Genomic DNA, 24,217 nt, shown 5'->3' with positions numbered 1-24,217 from the left:
GACCCTTAGAGTTCAGTCGTAGTGAGGATAAAGTTCCTCCCAACACGGAAGCTAAAATGTAGTAAAACATTTGTGTGACCTTCCTGAGCCCCAGAGGCATTTGATCTGCATCTACCACAATAATTTTCCTTTCCTACCAAACAAGATTTTAGAGCCAAATAAGGAAAAATTGTTAGTAAGTGACTCCCTACATTGAGTAATCACAGTTAAAGGCTGTTTTTGTATGCACATTTATTCAGCCCTTGTCTAAGAATATCAATTAGCATTTATCACCAAAATTCTCCCTTCTTCAGGTATCTTGTTTTTCCACTTCAAGTCAGGCTTCTGTTTGCTTGCTAATATTTGTTGTTGTTGTTGCTTTGTTTTGTCTTTTTAAATTTACTTAAAAAAAAAATCTTCATTTACTCTTTGATCTCTGGTTCTGAGACCCAGAACGGGAAAGGGGGTAGACTTTGCTGATGATTTCTGGTGATGTTGAGGCTGGCTGTTAGCCACAATTATGAAGAAGACTATGAAATCTACTCTGAAAATCTGCCTAAAGAAATGATGTAGCCAGAGAAGCCTGGTGGCATTTGTGCTCATTCTTTCCATTTGAATCAAGTTATGGCTGGTGAATTTAATACTTGAGCTCTTGGCCTTCAGGAGTTTTAACTAAGGTTGAGTGCTTAGGAGTCTGGAAAGATACCAGTGTCTTGGAGTTCATGAAAAAATACATGTTGAACTGTTATGGTGTCATTAGGTCTGTAATCCCAGCACTTGAGAGACTGAGACAGGAGGATTAGCATTAGAGGCTAGGCTGGACTACACGGTGAAACCCTGTTTCACGATGGTATCCCCCAAAAATAGCAAAAAAGAAGGAAGGAAAGCACACCTCCCTCTTGCCCTACATTTGTTTGAAGCTGCCATGCACTTGGAGAGGTAAAAAATCCTCTTTCCAAGTGAGGAGATGTCTTGGACTGGCTGTGCTGTGCTTCTCTGCAGCCCCGTAGCACACCTGACTTGGCTGAGCCAGTGCTTCTAGCACATGCTGAGCTCTCTGCAGATGGCAGAGCCTCACCCTGCCTCCTTTCACACTGCAGAAGTTCAGGGTTGAAGGAAGAAGCATTGCAAAAGAAAGACAAGTGGGAAGTTGAGGGCGTCCCCTGTTCTTTGTGCACCCTGGGCTCCTCTGAATTATTTTCCAAATTCTGAATTCCTCCATATGACAGCCCAGTTGCCAAAATGTAAATCCTGTCACAAGCTGGAGTGTGGCTCAAACTTGCCAAGCAAGCATGGGCCGTGAGTTCAAACCCCAGTGTTGCCGATAAATAAGTCACATCATACCATGCCAGTGTGCCCAGAATCTTCAGGAGTTTCCATTGGACTTGGGAGGAGACAGTCTTCCAAAGGCTGTCACCCTGTGTGACCTGCCTTGTGATGCCTGCCCTTCACACCAGCTTGCTTTCTCTTTTTGGACCACTGGTAGGGTCATACCTACCTCAGGACCTTTGTACTTCTTTCCCCTTCCTGGAATGCTTTTCCTCTATATCCAACTCAGGGTTCAGCTCTTCAGGGGCTTGCTCTGACCTCTATATCTACTGTCCACTCCCACCCCTCTATACTCTACTGCAGTGTCCTGTTTTCCAGCTTCTGTCTTTTCTTACCAATTAGTTGCCTGCCTTTTCTGTTTCATATTTGTTCCTGTTCTTCCACCCCTGGAATGAAAGCTTCCTGAAGCTAGGGTCTGCCTTCTGCTCTCTTATCTCCCCAAACCAAACACTGTTGTGGTTGGCTCTTAAGTGAACAAGTAGAGTTTGGTCTGCCCTAGAATGTTAAGTACTTTACCTCTTGAGCTGGGAGGAAAGCCTGGACTCTGTCCCAGTGTTTACGGATGGTGTGCCTTGGGTACTTGGTGTAAATGTACAGGAAAGTTGCCAGAGCCAGCATGCTGACCTTTGAGGCCATGGGAGTCACCGCCGAGTCCATCCTGGCCAAGCCCCCTTCAGCTGGGTGGTGGAAGCCAGTCTAGATGACCTCACTGGCGTAGTTTTGTTTTTGGATTTCCATCTGTATGATTTAATCATATGAAGGGAAATTAATGCTGCTCCTCCCTCTCCCTGAAGACAAGAGTGACAAGTGAGCTTAAAAATAACCATCATCTTTTCCTGTGGAAAGCTCACGAAACTTGAAAAAAAAAATGTTGCTTTTTGTGCATGGGTTCAGGTTGAGATCGGAGAAAGTGGCCCCTCCCCATCTATTTCAAAAAGACAAGGGACTACTAGTTCTTGCCTGACCAAAGCCTGCTAGACATCCGGGAGCTGCTGAACACTGGAAGTGGACAAGGGGACTCTGCAGATCCCAGCTGGAGAAGGACCTGGGGCTTCATCTTCTCTGCTGATGATCAGCAGAGGAATTCTCACCAGCTTGGTCACAAGCTTCCAGTGGCTGCAGAAGGATGAAGAGGAGGCCAGGAAGCTAGGAGTCCAAAGCAATTGATTTCTCACTTTTTGGTGGAACCCTAAATGGGCAGAACATACTCATGGGGTCTCCAGGTCTTGCTTCCCTCCCTTACCCCCCAGGCACAGGAGCAGCCGTCTTCATCATATCCATCAGTGGTGTTTTCTTCCCTTTTCCCCACTTTCTTGTTCCATCTCTTTCCAAGAGTAGTTCCAGAACTCTGAGAAGTCAGTTTTTATTATTTAAAAGAAAGAGTGTATAACAGGATTTGGCTTGGCTGCCTGAGCCAGAAAACTCAAAATGATGAAAAAGGCCCGGGGTGGAGGGGGGGGTGGTGCAGTGGGAAGGGCATCGGGCAGCTGGCCCATCCCACCAGGGATCCTGATGCCCATCTAATTGCCCTCATGGATCAGGGAAACTGCAGCGGTTCCAGCTGTGGTATTGGCATTTTGGTTGGCAGGTAGAAAGGAGGGAGGAAGGGCAAGAGACTTCACTTAAAAGATGTTTCCCAGAAGTTGTGCTTTTGTATATTCTTGGCCCAGCACTTGGTCACATGACCTTGCCGAGCTGTAAGGGAAACTTCTATTATTAAAAAGGAAAAGGATAGATACTGGAATAAACTGGCAGTTTGGCTGCAAGGTGACCTGAGTCTTAGAACCGCTATGTAGCTGGCATCTCTGGCTGTTTTCTCACCTCAGGCCCCTGATGTACCCTCCTAGTATGCTTGAGGCCCCTAGTATGCTTGAGGCAGAAGCTCACGTATCTTGGGATGGAGCAGACCCTTGAAGGGTTTGTAATTCTCCATTCTGTTGTCACAGTTACTGCCTCGCATACAACTCAGGGTTCTCGTAGAAGCTAAGGCTGACATGGTAGCTGAGAGCCCTGGTGCCTGCTTGCGTGTCTCAGGGAGGTTATTAACCCTCCCTGTGTCCTGCCCTTCTACCTCTGCATGTGGAAAGAAGATGGCAGACTGAGCTGGGAGGGCTGACTGGAGGGAAGGGGGTAGGAGGGCTTTGTGAGCAGGGTGTGTGTGTGTATACATGGATGTATGCATTGCCATTGCCAGTGGTTTCCTAATAAGGATGATGATGTTTGGAAGGAAAGGCACTGTACCTCCCTCCCTATTTTCCGTCTAGCAGTAATGTCCAGCCTCAGGACTCAGAGCTGTAAGGATCCTAGCACCTAGGGCAGCTGATGAAGACTGTTTTATATTACAGATCACTTTTCCCCAGAGAATGTAAACGACACGGCCAAGGAAACGTGCCTGAATTGGTTTTTCAAGATTGCTTCTATCAGGGAGCTCATTCCACGATTGTATCCTTTTTTTTTTTTTGTATATGGAGATTGTAAAGATAGGAGACAGGGCCTCACTGTTCATAGGAAGAATTTTGGACTGTCCCCAGATTTCTATTGAAACTTTGGTCCTATCATGGTCACCTGCCTGAATGAACATGCAGGCGTGTCTCTGAGAAGCCCTCATTGAACCCTCCTTTGTTCTTTCTATAGAGGGCTTTTTTTTTTTTTTTAAATACTAATAGTGGGGCTTGAACTCAGGGCCTGGGCACTGTCCTCTAGCGTTTTTGCTCAGACTGGCACATTACTACTTGAGCCACAGCTCCACTTCTGGTATTTTAGTGGTTAATAGTGAGATTAGTCTTATGGACTGTTCTGCCTGGGCTGGCTTTGAACCTCAGTTGCCCAAGTTGCTAGAATTCTAAACAATGAGCCACCAATACCTACCTGGCTTCTATATACTGTTGTTTTTTTTTTTTTAATTTGTTATTATTGTAAAGGTGATGAGTAGTTAAAAGTACATTTCCTCTTGGACAGTGTCACTCCTCACAGTTCAATATAGTTTGTTTGCTTGTTTGTTTTTTGGTTGGTCATAGGATTTGAACTCTGAGACTGGGCACTGTCCCTGAGTTCTTTAGTTCAAGGCTAACACCACTTTGAGCCATAGTACCACTTCCAGGTTTTTGGTGGTTAATTGGTGGTAAGAGTCTCAGGGACTTTTCTGCCTGGGCTGGCTTTGAACCTCAATCCTTAGATCTCAGACTCCTGAGTAGCTAGGATTACAAGCATGAGCCACCAGCATCCCCATATAGTTTTTGTTTGTTATTTTGGTTATGACGTAGACCAGACTCTCACTTCCTGAGAACCATTCACACATCAATTTACTCCATAAAGACGCCTTGTCTTGATGTGGTTCTGATTCCACAAATGCCTCAAAACAACCAAGGTCAGGTTTTCTGTACAAATGCCAGTGTTACAGAACAAACTGTGACTTATCTCAGGTTCATTGTTTTCCCCGGAAAGCCTTGGTTAGAAATGCTCTCAACCTACTTTAAATTTCCACATGCAACTATGAATCAATAGTGTAAAAAAAAAAATCACAAGTTTTTAAGTATGAGGGCTGGGAAGATGGTTTATTTAGCCTAGCATGCATGAAGCCCTGGATTCAATTCCCCAGAACCACGTAAACAGAAAAAAGCAGGAAGTAGTGCTGTGACGCAAGTGGTAGAGTGCTAATATTGGATTAGAGAAACTCAGCGACAGTGCCCAGGCCCTGAGTTCAAGCCCCAGAACTGGCAAAAAATAAAAATAAAAATTGAGAACCCTCTAGAGAGCCTGCCACTGGCTAACTGAATTCTTTGGGTTACTAAGTGCCATCCAGCCCCACCCTCCTTCCTGAGACTTGCTTGCCTGGTTTTCTTCTAGAATTGTCTTTTCCTGCAGTAGCTGGCCACCTTGGAAATGTTTTCCTTAATGGCACGTTTCTGCAGTTATGTGGAAACGTCCATCCTGAAGTGTAACAGATTCCTCTCGAAAACGTAAGGCCCTGACTTCTCAGACTGTCATGCCTGGCCCCATAGCCAGCATACAGATGGTGGGTGGTAGTGGCTGTCATTCATGAGGATGTGCCATTAGTCACTTTGCTTGTCTTCCCGTTGAATGTACACACAACATCTCAGGGAGGCAGAGCCATCTGTGTTACTCACTGTATTGAGGAGAGAGGGTGCTGGAGCAGCTCTGAGCTCTGAAAAGACCTACTTACCATATTTGCATCTGGCCTTGATCTTCTCACCTGGGTGGTCCTGAGCAGGTTGTTAGACTCTAAGCCTGGCCCCAGGAGGTCTGGATTGGACCCTCTAGCTGTGACAACACCCCGACCCACACCCAGCCCTGGACAGACCCTGATCCACATTCACCATCTTATAAAGGCTGGTAATGATCTCTGGCTGCCTGCTGCTTTATCTCTCCTGCCAAAATAGAACATGGCATTCTCTCACATGTATGATGCCAGCTTGTCTTTGTCTCCTACAGTGGGATTTCCGAATGCCTACCCCGGCTCTCCTGCATCATCAGAGGTATTGGGGACCCGCTGGTGTCTGTGTATGCCCGGGCCTACCTATGCCGGGTAAGCTTTCCTTGCAGCCATGACTGCTGTCTGTCCCCTTCCTCTTCTTCCTCCTCCCAGTCTCTCCTTGCTGCTCACAGCATCCAGAGGAAGGCCTTATTAGCTGCTAATTTTAGGCCACAGTTCTTCCACAGAAAGTAGAGCTGCTGGAGGAGTTCTTGGAGAAGTTAATTTTAAAGTAGACCAACTTAACCATGGCTCTAATTAGGGAACGTTTAAGGTCATCTTCATACAGATGAACTGGTTTTCAGAATTACACATTTTCTTAACCTCTGGCGGGGCAGAAGGCTCCCAGGCTTTCCAAGGACATCCAAGGATGCTAGGCGATTTTGTCGCTTGCCTTGAACTCTGTGGGTTGATTTGGGGTTTTGTCTTTTTGTTAAAGAGCTGGGAGGTGGTGAGGGCCTAGGGAATCCTATGGCTGTGACTGCTCACTGCAGTCCAGGGAGCCTCAGCTGCTGCTCTGATGGTTGAGGTAGAATCACACCCATTCTCTTATGTGAAATCCAGCAGGTGACCGAGGCCCGAGGGCATCAAGTCATGAAAGCCCCAGTCACAGCTCTTGAGTGACCAACATCCTGATGAGGAAAAAGAAAGGGATACTGGCTTCCCTCCGCTTCCAGCAGTGTTGGAAGGTGTAGCATTGTTTTCTGCTTGAAATTTGGAGTTGTGTTTCATCTGGGAATATCAAGTCATTTCCTAGAGCTTTAGTTTGGGAATCTCCGAAAACTTGAACACATTTCCCAAGTCAGAGTTGCTGAGTGTCAGCCTGGTGTGTAAAACATCACCAGGTCCTGTCAGTTACAGTGATGTTACTGTTCACACATTTGCACAATAGCATGCTTTCTAAAGAGAAATCAGAGGAAAAAGGTATATATTCCTTATAAACCCATTGAGTTTCACACTCAGAAACAAGTTATATAAGCTAGAGAAAAGTGTTTGTTGCATGGATGTTGTCTTTGAATGGCAGGTGTCACTAGAGAACTGGATGACCCTAAAGAAAAGGCTAGGGACCGAGCAGGCCTGTGTCAGGGAGATTGACAAGGGAGATTGTCTGCTAGTGCGGCTACCTCCTCAAGGTCCTGAAGGAGAGGGTAGGGTAGTGATGGAAAGTGGTTTGATGTGAGGAGAATAAAGAGGAGCCAGATGTAGTGGCCATGCCTATAATCCCAGCACTCAGAAGGCTGAGGCAGAAGGATCTTAAGTTCTAGGCCAGCTTGAGCTACATGGTGACACCCTGTCTCAAAACAGGGGGGAGGGGGAATAAAAGTTAGAGATGTTAACTCAGTGCCTGCCTCACACTGAAGAAAAAGAAAAAAGATCGCTTATGCATGAATAAATTCTTTAAAAGTTTAAGGGAGGCAGAAGAGAAGGATGCCAGTGGATTGAGACTATCTGAAGCGTGAATGGTTTATTGGCTTGCATGTGTGCGTCAGGAGTACAGTGAGGGACAACTTGGCTGGGTCTGGAGCCCCAGGTCAGGCAGTTAAGAGTTGGCTTGGTTCTGGGTGGCATCATTCTGTGACTTGCAGGAAGCGTGGAGGAACAGTGCCATTCCCCGGCAGATCCTGCCAGGGCTCATTTTTGGTAGATCACCTTGGGATATTTGCCTTCCCTAGACTGGCCATGTTGCCATCTGTGCACCCTTGGATCCAGGGGTGGGGTGAGGGCATGATCTGGCCCCCTTACAGCCTTATGGTCTGAGAGATTGACTCCCCAAAGACAGCCCAGTCTGCCACTGAGAGCCACAGAGGGAAGCAGGTCCACATGGCAGACGGGTAGGAACCACCAGCTGCTCCCCTTTCTACTCTACAAGTCTTCCAGGCCCAGACACATTCCAAACTCCTCATTTGGCCCAGTGAGAAGAGAGAAACAAGACACAGTAGCAGAAAGTGGGAGGGTTGGGGCGGAGGGGGGCGGGTACAGGGGCTACTCCTCCCAGGGCTGGGTATGTGTGTTAGCCCATCTCCATCGCTGTCCACTGGGCCAGCCTTCACTGTCACCCAGAACCTAATTACTACCTCGCTGCTGTGTGGTTAAGTGCAAGGAGAGACAATGAAATCAAAGCCCAGCAGGGCTGGACCTGATGTTGGGTGATGGTATTCTTTTGTAATCTGTGTGCTTCTCCTCTTCTCAGAAGTACCCCACTCTGTCCCCAACAGCCAGAGGTTTGCTCCAGGAGCTTAACTGCCTGATGATTTTTCTTTTTTTCCATTTTAATTTTTTAAAATTTTTTTCATATATTTTTTATTGTAATTAATAGAAGGGTTACGTGATATTTGCCAGATAGATGGTGCATTAATTCCCATACATTGATACCCTTTCACATGTCTTGGTCCCCATTTCCCTCCCCCCACCCCCACCCTGCCTGATGGTTTTAACCACTTCTTTCCAAAAGTTTGTAGCCATCCAGAAGTCTTGTTAGGGTTAGCCGTCCAGACCCCTGGGCCCAGAGAGGTGACATGTCCCCACTGGAAGGCACAGTCCTGGGAGACAGCCAGGCAGTGGTTCTGTGGGAAGGTGTGAGTGAAGAGCTCAGATTTAGGAATGCTTTTGTTTTAGCACATTGTCCTGCATAGCTCCTGCTGCACCCACTCCAGTGCTCTGGCAAACCTCTGCTGCCAGACGTGAAGGAAAGAATGTCTTAGGTGATAGGCACCAAGCATTATCTTTTTCAACCTTGAAAACACGGTGCTCCAGGCTTGTTTTCTGTAAAAGGACTTAAAGGCATATGGGTTCCAGGGGCTTGGTAGTAAAGTGTGAGCTTTGAAGGTCTGGGGTTCAATCCTCAGTGCCTCAGGTTCACTTCAGCAATACCACAGTTACAGCCCAGCATCTGAGATCCAAGCTGACTCCTGTACCCTTAACCCTGGGTGGGAAGTGGGGCTGCTGAGAATTGAACCCCAGGCTCCTCTCCAGCACCAAGCATCACCTTTTCTTTTTGTGTGGTACCAGGGTTTGAAAACAGGGGCCTGGGCATTGTCCCTTAGCTTTTAAGCTCAAGACTACCACTTGAGGCACAGTTCTACTTCTTATTAATTGTAAGATTAAGAGTCTGATGGATTTGTCTACCTGGACTGGTTTTGAATCTCAAGCTTTAGATCTTAGCCTTCCGAGCATCTAGGATTACTTTTTGCTTCATCTAATAAGTACAAACCCATGTATGGTAATACCTTTTGAGAGGAAGAGACATTGTGATTACAATCTCAGGAGCTCTCCTCCTGGGTACTCTGTTGGTTTGTTCTCTCATCATCTGCTCAGGAATGCATCCATTCCCTCTGAGACATTGCAAAGATGATGACTTCAAGTGGTGCTTCTTTCTTATTCAAAATAGCACCTGTAGGGGTTGTTTTTTTTTGTATAAGAACATTTGTTTATTGAGTGAAAAAACAGATAAGCAGAAAAGATTACGAATGAACAGGACGCTTCTCGTAAGTCTTTACATAGGTGTACTGATGTGTGTTCTTGGCATGACCCCTACATCTTTTCTGTGGTGGATTCTTTCATTATAAGGCTGACTTTTGTCTGCTTGGCTGCAGGTGGGCATGGAAGTGGCCCCGCATCTGAAGGAGAGCCTCAATAAGAACTTCTTTGACTTCCTGCTTACGTTTAAACAGGTATAAGAACGATGTCGAGCAGCTTGTTGAACAGACTGTTAGGCCATAGCAAATTTATACAACCCAGAGGGTTTTCCCTGCCGAGACCCTTGGCACCTACCTGTTCAGTGTGCAAATGCTAGAGAATGAATGACACTAGCAAAGCGTGTGCAGTGTCACTTGAAAGCAGAGAAGGGTGCACATGTGTGAACAGGAAGCCATGCCACTGGCCAGCCTTTCTTCCTGGCATCTGGAAGCTCTTTGGTCTGCTTCCTCTTTCCGTAGTACATATCCCCATGGCATCTCAGCTTGGTGGCATGGAAACTTCAATTTTGTTTGACTGTTTAAGCTTAATTTTTTTTTTTTTTGTAGTTAGGAGTTAAAAAAGAAAATCAAATGAGAAACCAGTCCGTTTCTCTTAAGAGTGTGCAGTTGCTTGCAGTGGTTCCTTTTCTGAGTGTTCTTTGGTCTCCTCTAGATCCATGGAGACTCAGTCCAGAACCAGCTGGTGCTCCAGGGAGTGGAGCTCCCATCCTACCTCCCGTTGTACTCACCGGCCATGGACTGGATCTTCCAGTGTGTCTCCTACCATGCCCCCGAGGTAACCGGCAGCCCTGTCCTGTGTGCCTGCCTGCTGATGTCCCAGGGTCCTTCCCACAGCCACTGAGGTAGCAGGGACCTGGTTCTGTGCTTTGCATCGATTGTCTTGTTTAGTGGCTTTGGGAGGTGGCTGTCCTGAGAGGTCTGAATGCTATAGGAAGCTGGGAAGTAGTGACTGGACATAAACTCATGGGCTCCAACTCTGAGGCCAGTAAGCATTGTTTGAAGGCTTATTTGGTCTTTAGTGTGGTCTCGGCCACACACTGTCCTCACCTCCTGGGAAGCGAGATGGTGAACTTGAGTGCTGCCTTCACCTTCCTCCAAGGGACTTATTCACAGAATCGGGATTAGGGAATTGAAGAGGAGAGTACCCTTTTTCCTTCTCACTTGAGTGAAAAGCAGAATCAGATGAGAACCAGCAGGCACCCAGGCCTCTTCCTTCTATTCTGAGCATCAGGCCCCAGCGGACAGCTGAAGCTGAGAATAGCACCTGCTGGGGAGCATAGCGCTGGGAAACCATACTTGCACTGGACTGAACAGCCAAAAAACTGGGTCACCTGAGTAACAATGAGTGCTGGTTCTGGGGCCCTGAAAGAGGGCCTCTGAGTGCCTTGCGACTACAGACCCACCAACAGCAGCATGGAGGGCGGTGATGAAGTTGCAGGGAGTAGCTAGCACTGAAGCTTTTGGTGATGGGGACTAGGGCTTGAGAGGCCGGGTCTCCACAGCGGGGATCGTAAAGTGTAGCTGCAACACTTGGTGATATCCAGGGCAGACCTGTGAGGAAGGGAAAAGGAGACTTCCTTTAGAGGTGAGCTTCTGATATATAAAGTTCTAAATTGAGCCAGGCACTGGTGGCTCATGACTGTAATACTGGCTACTCAGGAGATTTGATCATCGAATTTAAAATCCAGCTGGGGTAGAAAAGTCCATTCGATTTTTATGTCCAGTTAGCCACATAAAGCTAGAAGTGGAGCTCAAGTTGTAGAGTCCTTGAGCAAAAAAGTTCAGGAAGGCCAGGAATGTGCCCTTGTGTTAGAGTGCTTGCCTATTGTGCATGAAGCCCTGGGTTTAATTCTTCGGTACCACATACACAGAAGAAGCTGGAAGTGGTGCTGGGGCTCAAGTGGTAGAGCTCTAGCCCCGAGAAGCTCAAGGATAATGCTAAGTCATTGAGTTCAAGCCCCAGGGCTGACAAAAAAAAAAAAAAAAAAAGTTCAGGGACAGTGCTCAGACCCTCAGTTCAAGCCCCAGGACTGGTCTCTCTTTCTCCCTACCCCCACCTCTCTCTGTCAGTTGAAACTGCAACTCACTGCCTCGTATAGTGGTACATACATGTAATTTGTTTAGTTTATAGAAGGTAGAAGCAGGAAGGCATTGAATTCAAGGCCAGCTCTAGCAAAGTGACTCATGGGCCTGTTATCCAAGGGCTTAGACATTGTAAGACAGGATCAGGCGACTATGTTCTGTTAAATTTCTCTTCTGAGTCACAAAGGAGAAACCAAGGGAAAGCAATGGAAACTTTCTTTCAGTGCTGGGGAAATAGAATTTCTCTTTATTCACATTAAACTATTTTATTTCCTGAGATTGGATCATATTTGGACTGGAGAAAAGATATGAGTTAGCTCTCAAGATGCATTTCTGATTTAGCCTGCTCTTTTATTGTTTCTGCTTCACTTAGGAAAATAAGGAGGAGAAAGAAGGAAAATACGATACGCATATCATTTTATTCTCTTTCTTGAAGCAGAATTTGCAGGCAGTGATTGGAGAGTTATTTTATAAAAGCACAAGTACACATTTTCTAGCAATCTGGAGTTGATCTCACATTAGAAAACAGGAATGAGGCCCTGGTTGGCTGTCATCTGAGTCACTCGAGCAGCACCGGGAATGAGAGAGCCAGGGAGGGAGGATTGGTTTGTACCAAGGTCAGGTTCAAACACCAGCTCAGGAAGTGGTTAGCCAGTGTATTCCATGGGCCTGACCTGTCTGGGCCTCCTTGGGTCTGTGATGTGAATGGGGGCAAGGTCCATTAAACTGAGGGTCTGTGCACTAGTGTGCTAGCCCTGTCTTAGGCTTGACCTTGGCTGTACTTTTCAAAACCTTCCCCAAACCACTGTCCTAAAGGCCACTTCATACATTGATTTTTTTTATTATTATTACCAATTAAGCGTTTTTCTGAAGGTAAGTAGCTGCCTTTCCCTTCCCACTGCTCCTGCACTCACTGCCCACTGTGTACATGCGCAGTATGAGTGCAGCACTTTGGAAATCCCTTAGGACGGTTTAGATCTCCCTTTCGATCCAAGCTGACGCTTTTCCTGTTAAACTTTCTAGGCTCTGCTGACTGAGATGATGGAGAGATGTAAGAAGTTAGGAAACAAGTGAGTACTTAGCGATTCACACAGCCTGGTTGACAGCATGCGTGTGAATGCACAGGTCAATAGTGCGGTCCAGAGGGTTAGGGCTGAAATCTGGCTCAGATCCCAGCTCCATTCTGCCTTAGCACTGGGGCCTTGGGCCACTTGCTTGACCTCTCCATGCCTCAGTCTCCCTGTCTGTAAGTTGGGGTGGTAATTACAGTTCTTTCCCTATGAACCTCATCCTCCTCCGGCCACAGGGACCCTCTGCTCTTCTTTTGGTAGCAGATGTGAACATAGCTGTGAACAGGGAATGTTTTTCCCAGGGTCCCACGTGCCTGAACTTAAGAATCACTCTGGGTGGATATTTATGGCAGGGATCAATATTGCTAATGTTTGGTTTTATTAGTCCATCAGCGTATTTAGGACTCTGCTGTTTAAATGGATTGGATTGCTTGCTGATTTAACTGTCTCTGTATCCAATCCATCTATTCAGTTAGTTCAACATTTATCAAATTCTGATATGCATAAAACACCATAGTAGTCTCTGGAGATTTGATTCAGTCTACTAATCCTTTATTTATTTTCTCCTTCTTTTAAACCTTGGCCACTCCAGAGCTGTCTGTCATCCTCAGGTGACAGTACATTATCCTTGGGGGAAAGTGGGCTGACGGGGATGTCCCTGTCTTCCAGTGCCTTGCTGCTGAACTCCGTGATGTCAGCCTTCCGTGCCGAGTTCATCGCCGCCAGATCTCTGGACTTCATTGGCATGATTAAAGAGTGCGACGAGTCTGGTTTCCCCAAGGTTGGCTCCTCACCCAGCACCGCAGGGCTGACAGCATGCCTGGGCAGGCCTAGAACCTAAGTCCTCAGATCTCAGTCTCCGAAGTAGTTAAGATGGCAGGCATGAGCCAGCAATGCCTGGCCTAATCCAATACTTTTATCCCCCGGCTTTTGCATGATAAGCAAGTGCTCTACCACTGGGCTGTGCCTCTACTCTAGAGTCAGTTTTGTATTTTAGCTGTGGAGTATAGCTCCAGTATGTCTGAAGTAGGACTTCCCAAGGAAGTATTTGGAGAAGTTCCCTAGGCACATGAAATGTTACACCCTTTTTAAAACCTCTGTTAGTTTGAGTCAAACTCTTTGGTAACATAAAGGTTTGGTGTTTTCTTAGCATCTCCTTTTTCGCTCATTGGGGTTGAACTTGGCCTTGGCGGATCCACCTGAGAGTGATCGACTCCAGATTCTCAATGAAGCCTGGAAGGTCATTACTAAATTGAAGAATCCGCAGGTGAGTGAGAGTGGCCGCTTACACCTTAGGGGAGCTGCTTTTTGTCAAGGTACTCCATGCATACTTAGTTTTGTTTTTCCTTTAAGTGATCTTCTAGTTTGTCATATTCTCAGTTTTTTGTAAAAAGAAATCTTTAGTGGTCAACTATAGACTGAAGTAATCTAGAAAGAAGTATGTTCAAGCTATGAACGCTTAAGAACCTTGTTCAACAAACCAAGCACCCTTTTGTACATCAGATTACAAAATGTTTATTATTTGTAAACATGCAGTGGTAATCTTTATCTCATTCTTTGGGTTCAAGGTACACAAGAAGGTAAAATGACAAATACTGTGACCCTCTAGGGCTGGGAAATGTATAGCCAATGGCTGCCTAAGGCTGGTGAAACTATTTTGTGCCTGGCTAGACAGGAAACATGGATCTTATAGGAAATTCCTAAGCTGAAGACAGCAGTTGAGGCAATAATAAGCATACAGAAATTCTAGCCCTTGAATTGGGCCACTATAGTCTTGTCTCCACTGTCCAAGTGTGGGAATTCGGGGTGACAGAGAGCTGATAATGTCAGTTATTGCTCAGCATATAGGAGCTGTGTGTCAGATTGCAGGTTTGGCTTCCTGGCTAACTATCCTCTCAGGCTACAGGCCAGCAACGGCTGCATCCAGGGCCACAGGAACAGCTGGACAGAGTTCACTGCTGGGCCCTGTCATCCCCTACCAGCAGCAAGTAACTACAGAAGACTAAACAAGCACATAGCCCTGCACTTGCCATCACTGCAAAGACAATGACAGTGTAGAAAACTAGGGAGCTTCCTTACAAAATAGTTCACCAAGGTGTCACTTAGGAAGTGGCCATTAGATGGCAGCTGTCAGCTCTGTTCATCTGCAGGGCCCAAAGGCCCCTGTAGAAGGTCAGGGGCTGTGCTCTAGCATGAGGTGCTGCTAATTCACACGACTCAGAGGGTTCTCACTTAGGTTCCCTAAGCAAAGCAGCAGACATGAGGAATGTGTATGTCATTGAGTGCAGTGTCATCATGCTGTGACATGCAGGCACTGTGCTGGGCGCAGCTTTTTGTCTACATACCTCCTTGGGTCCAGGACTCATGGGGGTGCCTGCGCTCATGTTGAGAGCAGCCTGCATCGGTGCGCCCTCACCCTTCTGCCTATCTGCCTCCCATTGGGTCAGACCTAGGGGTGATCTTGTTCTTCCTGTACCAGAGAAATACAGTTGTCCCCTTCTGTGCACCCTCAGGGGTGCTTCCAGTCACACAGATCCCATTTGTACTGCGCTTCCAGCTCCTGTATCCCTTCATTTACACCTTAGGTCAAGCGAGAGAGTAACAACAGCCAAGTTAGGATACCATAATATGTCTGGAATCGTCTCTTTAACATCTTCAGAGCTTGGTTGCAGTGGGTAACTGCCATAGCTGCTCTCCTCTTTGCCTCCCGGTAAAAGAGTGGAGGCCTTGCAGCTGTGTGCCTCGTGACTGCTCTGCCTCCTCCGTGTTTCTAGCCCAGGCAGTCTGGTTCACCATCAATGATACGCGTCACTGTTTGCTTAGGCTTTTTATAATACTGCATACATACGTCACCCATGCAGAACAAATACTTTATTTTTTCTGAAGACAGCAAGCTTTATCTTTCTCTAAATCTACAGAAAACACTTTTTTTTTCCTTTTTTTCTTTTTTGTGCCAGGGCCTCTTGCTTGGTAGATTTCTTTTTCTTTCTGCCTTCTTCATTAAATGGTTTTTAGGTGTGTGCCTATCCTAGGGCTTGAACTCAGGATCTGGGGTATGTCCCTGAGTTTTTTTTATTCAAGGCTAGCACTCTACAGCTACATAGCTACAGCTCTACTTTTTACTGGTTGTTGGAGATAGAGTCTCACAGATGTTATCTACCTAGGCTGGTCGGATCTCAGCCTCCTGAGTAGCTACAAACATGAACCACTGCTTGCTGGCTAGAAAACATGTTTAAGTAGCTTTGAATGTTTAACAGCCTTGTTTCATGGCTGAGGCATGACAGGGCTTCTCCACTGTGTGTACGGAGCTATTTAGGTTCACATCCTGGCTCAAGGAGTATGGAAGAGCAGGCTGATTTGCTTCTCCTGTTAACATTCTGTACCACTCTGTATTGGGGCAGAACTCTCTGGAATGCGTTTGTTTATAGCAAACTTTTGTCACAAGCCTAAACCGCATTGTCCTTCCTGTAAAGATATCTTTTTATTCATCTATTTTTATTGTAATTAATAGAAGGGTTACGTTATATTCACCAGATAGAATCTGTATTAATTCCCATACATTGATACCCTTTCTCATGTCTTGGTCCCCTTTTCCCTCCCCCGCACCTGTAAAGATATCTTGATGTTTTCATTGCAGGACTACATTAACTGTGCTGAAGTGTGGGTGGAATACACCTGTAAGCATTTCACGGTGTGTATGGCTGGGATGGTTTTTTAATTACATTTCTTCATGTTTCTAAATAGCAGACAAGTCTAGGTGTTTTGCCATGATAAACTATGAGAATATCCCATAACTTGTAAATGTTCCTTCTGTATGATGGACATGGGACATGTCAGCTTGGGAAACCCTGTATGATAGGAAGTTAAGCAGTTTTTCACCATTGACCCTGTAGATCTCAGGCTCCTTCAGTGCTGAGAATCTGAAGTGCATCGTGAATTTCCATCCAACCATAAAAAGCATTTAGCAAGCAGACTAGATTTGTGTGATGGTTTTTTTTTCCCCCTATGCAAAGATACTTCCTTCCCAAGGCACAGAGTACAACCACACTTTGGGAACCACAAGATCATCAAAGAGTAGAGACTTTAGAAGCAGGTAGAAGTGGGTTTAGATCCTGTTAGCAGGTGTTTAATCAGCATTGAAAATTGTAGTTTACTGGTTGAGAGCACGGGAAGGGGTGATTGCTGTTAGTGTGTGAAACAGGAGTGGTTTGTTGTTTCCATGTAGAAACGCGAGGTAAACACGGTGTTGGCTGACGTCATCAAGCATATGACCCCAGACCGAGCATTCGAGGACTCCTACCCCCAGGTTAGAGCTCGTGTGGTGTCACCTGCAGTGTGGTGGGGGCTCTGTCGTGGGGAGTGGAGTGGGGCGAAACACAAGGCCAGACTGCCCTGGGTTTGAGCCCTAGCTCCTCTCTACCTTCTTGCCTCACCATGGGCTCCTAGTTACCTGACCTTGCACCTCTTTTCTGTTGCCTCCCCTCACACAATGTGTGACACGTGGCAGATGTCACCCACTAGGTGCCTGTGCCTTTCAGTTAAATGAACGTAATTTGGAAATGATTTAGACTTAGAGGAAAATGGAAAAGGAGCTCAGAGAATTCCTATTATGCTTGACCCAGGTTCACCGTTTGCCAACATTTTGCACATTGACATTACTCGTTCATGTATAAATGTGTGTGTGTGAATGTGAACACATGCAGTTACATGTGTGCAGTGTTACTTGAACTATTTGACAGTGAGTGTCCTGTCCATCGTGCCACACCTTTGCTTGTAAAGAACCGGGAAGATTAACATCCTGCCCTGTCCGGTAACTTAATGCCTCCTGTTCTGCCCTGCTTCTAGAAGGAGCGCTGCCCTGGGACCACGCCTTTAACCCCGAAACCCCTGTGGTACCTTCATCTAAAGCACATTTAGCAGAACCATCTAAAATTTATAGATTTGGGTAAAGAACATACAGCTCCAGCATCTTTGTAGGTTTGAAATTACTTGAAAACAAAAGTTTAAGAAATGAATATGAGCCTGGTGCCAGTGAGTTACGCCTGTAATCCTAGCTGGCCAGGAAGCTGAAATCTAAAGATCACAGTTCAAAGTCAGCTTGGGCAGGAAAGTCTTGTTCATGAGACTCTTTCTCCAATAGAGTACTCAGAAAAGCCAGAAGTGGTGCTGAGACTCAGTGACACAGTGTTAGCCTGGAGCAAAAGAAGCTCAGAGACAGTGCCCCAAGACTGGCAAAAAAGAAAAAGGAAAAAAAAAAAGAAAGAAATGGATGGGGTGGTGGATCACCACTTAGCACCTGTAACCACCGTGGCACCTTTGGTAGAACTCTGTGGTGAAGAGATGGGGGTGGCTTATGTGGTACCTTCCATTTGGGTATTTTCATAATGAAATACCAAAGGAGAAATCCTAGCTTTGACCCCACTAGTAGTCTCCCTGCAGATCCTTCCCTCTGAAGTAGTGAAGAAACCCCAGGGCTGTGAGGGGCTAGCGTTGGGGTCAGCTGACCGATGCCCCAGCCCCACCCATTCCCATTTCTGGTACACCAGCAGTATGGTGAGGTGGTTGTGGGTGGTGAGCTCTGTATAGTGTCCCTGCCCTGAACAGCAGCAATGGCTGCAGTCAGCCAGTAGAGAGCCTTCTAAAGGCAGGAGTAGACCATCCATTTACCTGGCCCAGGTACTGCCCACAGCTTCCCTGTGTGGTTACCTCTGGACATGTGGGGAAGGCAAGACAGAGCCTGGCTAGTGCTGCTTCTCCTTAGAGTACTCCACGCCGATGATGGAATTATCATTGTGAAAGAGGGCTGTCTAGTTTAAATCTACCTAGTTTTATTAAAGGGTGTTTTCTGCTTTGTTTTATAGCTTCAGTCAATAATCAAGAAAGTTATTGCCCACTTCCATGACTTCTCAGTTCTGTTCTCTGTGGTAAGTGACCCTTGGCTGTTTTTGTAAGTCTCTATTGTTTCTCAGAAATACTCATCAGTTCTTATAGTATAGCATTTAGGTCAACAAATAAACTAAACTCTATCCTAGCAGCCTAAACAGCATAACGGAAAAATAAACATGAATAAACCAGAAGGAGAAACTGCTTTCTTCACTTTCTGGGCACTGTTGGCAGGTCTGCAATCCTAGCTACTCAGGAGTTAGAGACCCGAGGATCACAGCTCAGAGCCAGCCCGGGCAGACAGATGCAGAAGATTCTTACCTCCAATTAACCCAGCAAAAATAGCCAAAAGTGGAGCTGGTGCTTGTTGGTCACATAGCAGTGAGATGTGGGCACCTACTGGGCACATAGCTTTCCAGTCCTGAGACTGAACTGGGCGTCTGCCTCGCCAGTTCCCATGCATACCAGTTTTCTTTTCACATAGTATACAGCATGTGGTCCTTTCTAGAACCCAGGGGCCACAGATACTTCAGTGCTCAGGCTCTGTGGATTTTACAATGACTGCATTTTTGTAACGAGATGTCTCATTACACACAGGCTGACCTAGGTGTAAACAACATTCATTACTGCTTCACCTGTATGTGGCCAGGAGCACTTGGGTACAGTATCTTAATAATCTTGTGTCTAAAGCCAAGTTTTGTGGTGTGAAATTTTTCACTCCTGACATCATGTTGATGCCAACAAAGTTCTAGACTTTAAGGCATTTTAGAGTGAGAGTTTCAGGTAAAGGAAGCCCAACCTGCAATAGTTTAAGCACCCAAGGGAGTTCTGAACACTTCTGCAGGTTCCCTCCCTCCCTCTCTATTCTCTCCCTCTCTTTATTTCTCTCTCTTTTTTCGTGCCAATGACACATGTGCTGGTTTCTTTATTTCTAGGAAAAGTTTCTGCCATTTCTGGACATGTTCCAGAAAGAGAGTGTGCGGGTGGAGGTCTGCAAGTCCATCATGGAAGCCTTTATCAAGTGAGTGTCCCTGCGAAAGGTGCGGAGAAATCATACTGTGTGCACATCTCCTACCTAAAACACTATGAGGAGCCAGGCACTGGTAGCTCAAGGCAGTAATCTCAGCTTCTGGGGAAAAGTCCTGAGTTCAAGTCCCAGTTCTAGCAGTAAATAAACCAACAAAGTGGAAAGTGGGTATTGTGATAAGAAGTCTGCTATCAGCCCTACAGAGTTATTTAAAACAACTTTGCCTTCCAATAATGAGACCAAATGGAAAGATAAAAACAGGATTCAAGTGGTGCCATGTGTAAGACAAAGAAAATGGGGGCCTGGAGCCATAGCCAGGTGGTAGAATACTCACTAGCATGCACAAAGCCTTGGATTCAATTTCTCAGTACCACATACTCAGAAAAAGCTGGAAGTGATGCTGTGGCTCAAGTGACAGGGCGCTAGCCTTGAGCAAAAAGTGTCCAAGGACAGTGCCCAGGACTGAGTTCAAGCCCCAGGACTGGCAAAAAAAGGAAAGAAAGAAAATGAAGCAAGAGGATGGATAATAAGAGAAATTGACAGAAAGCAAAGGGTTACTGACAGTATGTAGACCAGCGGGAAACCTTTTTTTTAATTGCATACTGAATTTTTTTTATATTGGACATTATTGTATAGCCAGTTAATCTGTGATTTCATATGGGTTCTATTTAAGACAGAATAACGTTTACAAAATGAAAATTGATTTATCTTGAAAATGGGGTTTGATCTTGCTCCACTGTGTTGTAAGCTTTTCTTATCTTTCTGTCGGGTGGGGAGCCTTTTTTCTGCCAAGGGCCATTTGGATATTTATATAACATCATTCTCGAGCCATGCAAAATGATCAATACAGGCAGACAGCCTAGGGCAGCTGACAAGAAGCACATGGGATGCATATGTGTCCCTTCTGTCACGTACCAGGCCTTCTGCAGGCTTCACATGGCTCCTGGGCCAGGCGTAACTAGTACTATCATTCATATGCCTAGAACACGTGCCCCTACTTAACTCAGGTGGAGCTGTTGTGGGAGTTGGCCGTTTCTTATTACTGGGAAGGGCATGTTACTGTTTGCCTGGCGCATAGCGCATTCCAAGCCAGGTGGTAGGTACCTTAGACCTGCAGCATTGAAGCAAGTTTGCCCTCGGCCAGGCCTAGCCCATGTAGGTGTGCTGTCCTGGTTTGCAGCTAAGGGGCACTGTCATGTGTATAGGAGAGCAGCTTGTTCTTAAAGAAGACTGAAGAGGAAACCCAGACTTACAGTGATTACTGGTGAACTGAGCCACGTAGCCTGCTGCTGTGCAGCTTCTAACTCACTTGCTCATCTCTCTTCTGTCTCCCAGGCATCAGCAGGAACCCACCAAGGACCCCGTTATCCTGAATGCCCTGTTGCACATTTGCAAGACCATGCACGACTCAGTGAAGTAAGCTACGCTTCTGCTGAGGGTTCAGAATCACTTTGGGGTGTCTTAAGGAACTGCTGGAAGCTACCCCTGATTGGTTTTCTTGACCATTAAGACACCCTAACGAGGACTTCGCAGCCTGGGGAATCAGGGCTCTGAGGGCATCGTTCCTGAGGAAATGAGGTGGCAAATGTGCCAGTAAGGGATTTCGGCTGGAGAACGAGGCTGGTTTTATTCAGGAGACTAGGAGCAAGAGACAGGGTAATAACAAACGCACTCGTCCAGCAAGGCAGCCTTTTCATTGGGCCTCATTATTAGGCACACCATGAAAATCCAGATGAAGTTGCTGGCACGTCCCACTCCAGGGCTCTGGGAGGGTACATGGGTGCACGTCTACCATGGCCTTACCTTTCAGTTGGAGGCATAGTTATCACCACTTTGTAGTTCTGGTATGTTTTTTCTCTTTGGTTGTTGTTTAACAATACATTTTTTCCATTCAGCTATATTTAAGATAATTTTTGCTTATATGTGGTTAGTTTGGTTTCCAGAAACCCAACATTCTAAGCTTAAGAGAATATAAGTTAGCCATGTCATTTTTAGCTATGTTTAGTGGCTCATTTGATTCTTTTAGCCGTCCAGCTCAGTACTTGTTACCTATACCCATTTTACAGTCTCTACATTTAAGTATAGTTGTACTAAGATGACTTCTAGCTGTGACAGCTCACACCCCCACACCCTAGAGCCCAGCAAGATTTGTTCTGAAAATAATATCAACATTTATCCAAAATGCAGGATTTCTCATTAGGCTTTGCTACTGAGAAAATTACCTTCCCTTCTATTAGTAAGCCCCACTTAAGAATGGCATTTTTGTGGGTGAAAAGCCGACATAATTTTTTTTCTCATTTTGACTACATCATTTTTTTTCCCCAGTTGTGGGGCTTGAACTCTGGGCCTGGGTGTTGTTCCTGAGCTCTTCAGTTCAAGGCTACCACGCTACCCTTTGAGTCACAGCACTACTTCCTGTTTTCTGGTAGTTACTTGGAGATGAGAATCTCACAGACTTTTATGCGGGGGCTGGCTTTGAACCATGATCCTCAGATCTCAGCCTCCTGAGTAGGTAGGAATACAAGTGTGATAGAACCTTGCTTAGCTTTTGACTACATTTTTTTTTTTTTATCCAAATGCTAGGCCTGTTGGGAAGCTTTTGAAATCTAGACAACACAGACTTACTGTTACCAGTTAAACTGTTTGTGTTCCTTGCCTAGCTTTTGACTACATCTTTTTTTTTTTATCCAAATGCCAAGCCTGTTGGGAAGTTTTTGAAATCTAGACAGCACAGACTTACTGTTAACCAGTTAAACTGTTTGCCTCTTGGGTTTTTCTCTTCAGAAATACTTGAGTGTTGCCTCCGTGTTAATTATGCACCATTATTGATTCTAGCGCGCTTACTCTTGAAGACGAGAAGAGAATGCTGGCCCATCTGATTAATGGATTTATAAAAATGGTAAGTTCAGGGGAAGATGTAGTATGCCTGGAGATGTGATGTCATTGTTTACGTGTCTCCCACTGTGGCTCATTTTCACTGAGATAAGATGAAATTAGAAAACATCTTCCATTAGCTAGGTCTCCCATGGGATCAGAGAAAGCCAAGACAAGCTGTCTTCAGGAGAGATACAAAAGGGGCTTTCACCAGAGTGGAAAGTAGTGTGCATGGAACCTTGGGAGGAGCAGCTAAACTTGGGGCCTGCCCCTGTCACCAAGACCCTCTGTTGTATTGTCTTTGCCTCCAGCTCCCTGCTCTGCCCTGCTTGCTGGCCTCTCTCCATCTCCTTTACCAGGGTCTGGATTTCCACCCGCAGCTCTGTAGTCCAGCAAAATCCTAGAGTTGAGTTTCTTTGTATTAATTTGGGTTGAGACCCCAACACACTGATTAGCCAAGAGGCATGTATTGCTGGTGGTCTAGACCAAAGGGACAAGTGGAGAGAGGAGTCTGTGGTGTCTGGTGACCATCTGTGACAGCAGACTTGGGTGTCCAGCTCTCTGTCCGTTTCACTCCCCCCCGAGATTGCTGGCTTTGGGTCCAGCAAGTTGGCTGGGCAACCAGGTGGCTACAGCAATGTCAGCTCACATGGTAAGGATTGTGCTGGGACAGAGACGACCTTGCTCACTTCCTAGGCCGAGTGCTGGTTATGTGTTGGCCATCTCTTTTCTTCCTGTGGCTTCCTCCCCCTCTTCTCTCATCATTGAGTGGTCTCTCAGTTGTGCAGTCTTGACCATGTGTTGGCTTTCCTGAGGGCACAGGCCTTAGCTGCAAGGTCTTTGAAGGCCAAAGCTTAGTAATTACCCAGTGAATTAGGTGGGGTGATTCATGGCTGTAATCCCAGTACCTGGTGGAAGGGTCAGACAGAATGGCAAGTTTGAGACCAGCCTGGGCTACGTGGCAAGACTGTTTATTTGCTTATAAATAGTTTAAAACAAAAAACAAGGAGAATACCCAGCAGGCTGAGATTTGAGGATCACAGTTTGAAGCCAGCCCAGGCAGAAAAAAGTCCATGAGACTCTGATCTCTAATTAACCATCAGAAAACTAGAAATGGAGCTCTGGCTTGAAGTGGTAGAGTGCTAGCCTTGAGTGAAAAAGTGCAGGGGCAGCACCCAGGCCCTGAGTTCAAGCCCCATGGTCAACCAAAGGAAAGAAAGGAGAGGAAAGAAAATGAATGAAGCTCCACTGCATTCAACTCCATGCTTTTGGTGGAAACAAGGCATAGGAATAGCTTGGATAGAGGCAGGGGGAGGGACTCTGCTTCTTGACTGGAGGAAGTCAGAGAGCCTTTGGGAAAAGATAGCAAGAGTGGGAGGGATTTTGTTTTTGTTTTTGTTTTTTTTGTCATCCTGTCAGGCAAAGGATGGATGGAAAGAGGAGAGGGGGACTTTTATAGCAGAGAAACCTTCATCAGCATCTATAGCTCCAACAGCTAGTACTGAGCTGCCCAGATTGGGTCCCCATTAGGAGACAGAAGTTAGGGGAACTCTGAGCAATGGCTCCAAGGGAAGCAGTCTAAACCTGGACGCTCCATTCATGTATGAGCTTCTGTTAGTCTCATAGGGCGGATCCTTACTGACACGGGGTGAAGTGCATACTGCCTGTGTATGTAGAGGTGTGTGTGTGTGTGTTAATGGTCTTGCTAATGACACCATTCTTCTTGATCCTAGGTTTCCTTTGGCCGTGATTTTGAACAGCAGCTAAGTTTCTACGTCGAGTCCAGATCAATGTTTTGTAATCTGGAGCCCGTTCTTGTACACTTGATCCACGTAAGGTTTTCATTCTCCATTAACACTTTGTCTCTGTTTGCCTGCCTACCCGACCCCACCAGTGGTTGTCTTGCATCTGCTGCCTCAGCTCACTCTCATTTCCCAGGGCTAGTTTCCTACAGGTTAATGACATCTGACTTGGCATTTTTTTTCTTTTTGCATGCCAAAGAAGT

General features: G+C 46.0%; 1 protein-coding gene across 2 annotated transcripts in view; it reads left to right on the top strand.

The window, feature by feature from the left end:
• The window catches only part of Vps35l (VPS35 endosomal protein sorting factor like), a 46,768-nt gene that overhangs the window by 11,757 nt on the left and 10,794 nt on the right, over window positions 1-24,217 (top strand). For both annotated transcript variants that reach the window (XM_090358095.1, XM_090358094.1), the window contains exons 10-24: window positions 3,654-3,750; window positions 5,220-5,267; window positions 5,761-5,854; window positions 9,394-9,471; window positions 9,929-10,051; window positions 12,382-12,428; window positions 13,098-13,209; window positions 13,579-13,695; window positions 16,066-16,119; window positions 16,654-16,734; window positions 18,290-18,352; window positions 19,247-19,332; window positions 20,674-20,754; window positions 22,174-22,237; window positions 23,946-24,044. In XM_090358095.1, coding sequence (XP_090214221.1) covers window positions 3,654-3,750; window positions 5,220-5,267; window positions 5,761-5,854; window positions 9,394-9,471; window positions 9,929-10,051; window positions 12,382-12,428; window positions 13,098-13,209; window positions 13,579-13,695; window positions 16,066-16,119; window positions 16,654-16,734; window positions 18,290-18,352; window positions 19,247-19,332; window positions 20,674-20,754; window positions 22,174-22,237; window positions 23,946-24,044 — 1,244 coding nt within the window. The remainder of the gene's footprint in view (window positions 1-3,653; window positions 3,751-5,219; window positions 5,268-5,760; window positions 5,855-9,393; window positions 9,472-9,928; window positions 10,052-12,381; window positions 12,429-13,097; window positions 13,210-13,578; window positions 13,696-16,065; window positions 16,120-16,653; window positions 16,735-18,289; window positions 18,353-19,246; window positions 19,333-20,673; window positions 20,755-22,173; window positions 22,238-23,945; window positions 24,045-24,217) is intronic.

Source organism: Megascapheus bottae, chromosome 25 (assembly GCF_031878675.1).
Source record: "Megascapheus bottae isolate mThoBot1 chromosome 25, mThoBot2.hap1, whole genome shotgun sequence".
Lineage (NCBI taxonomy): Eukaryota > Metazoa > Chordata > Mammalia > Rodentia > Geomyidae > Megascapheus > Megascapheus bottae.
This window is presented reverse-complemented; position numbering and strand designations above follow the sequence as displayed.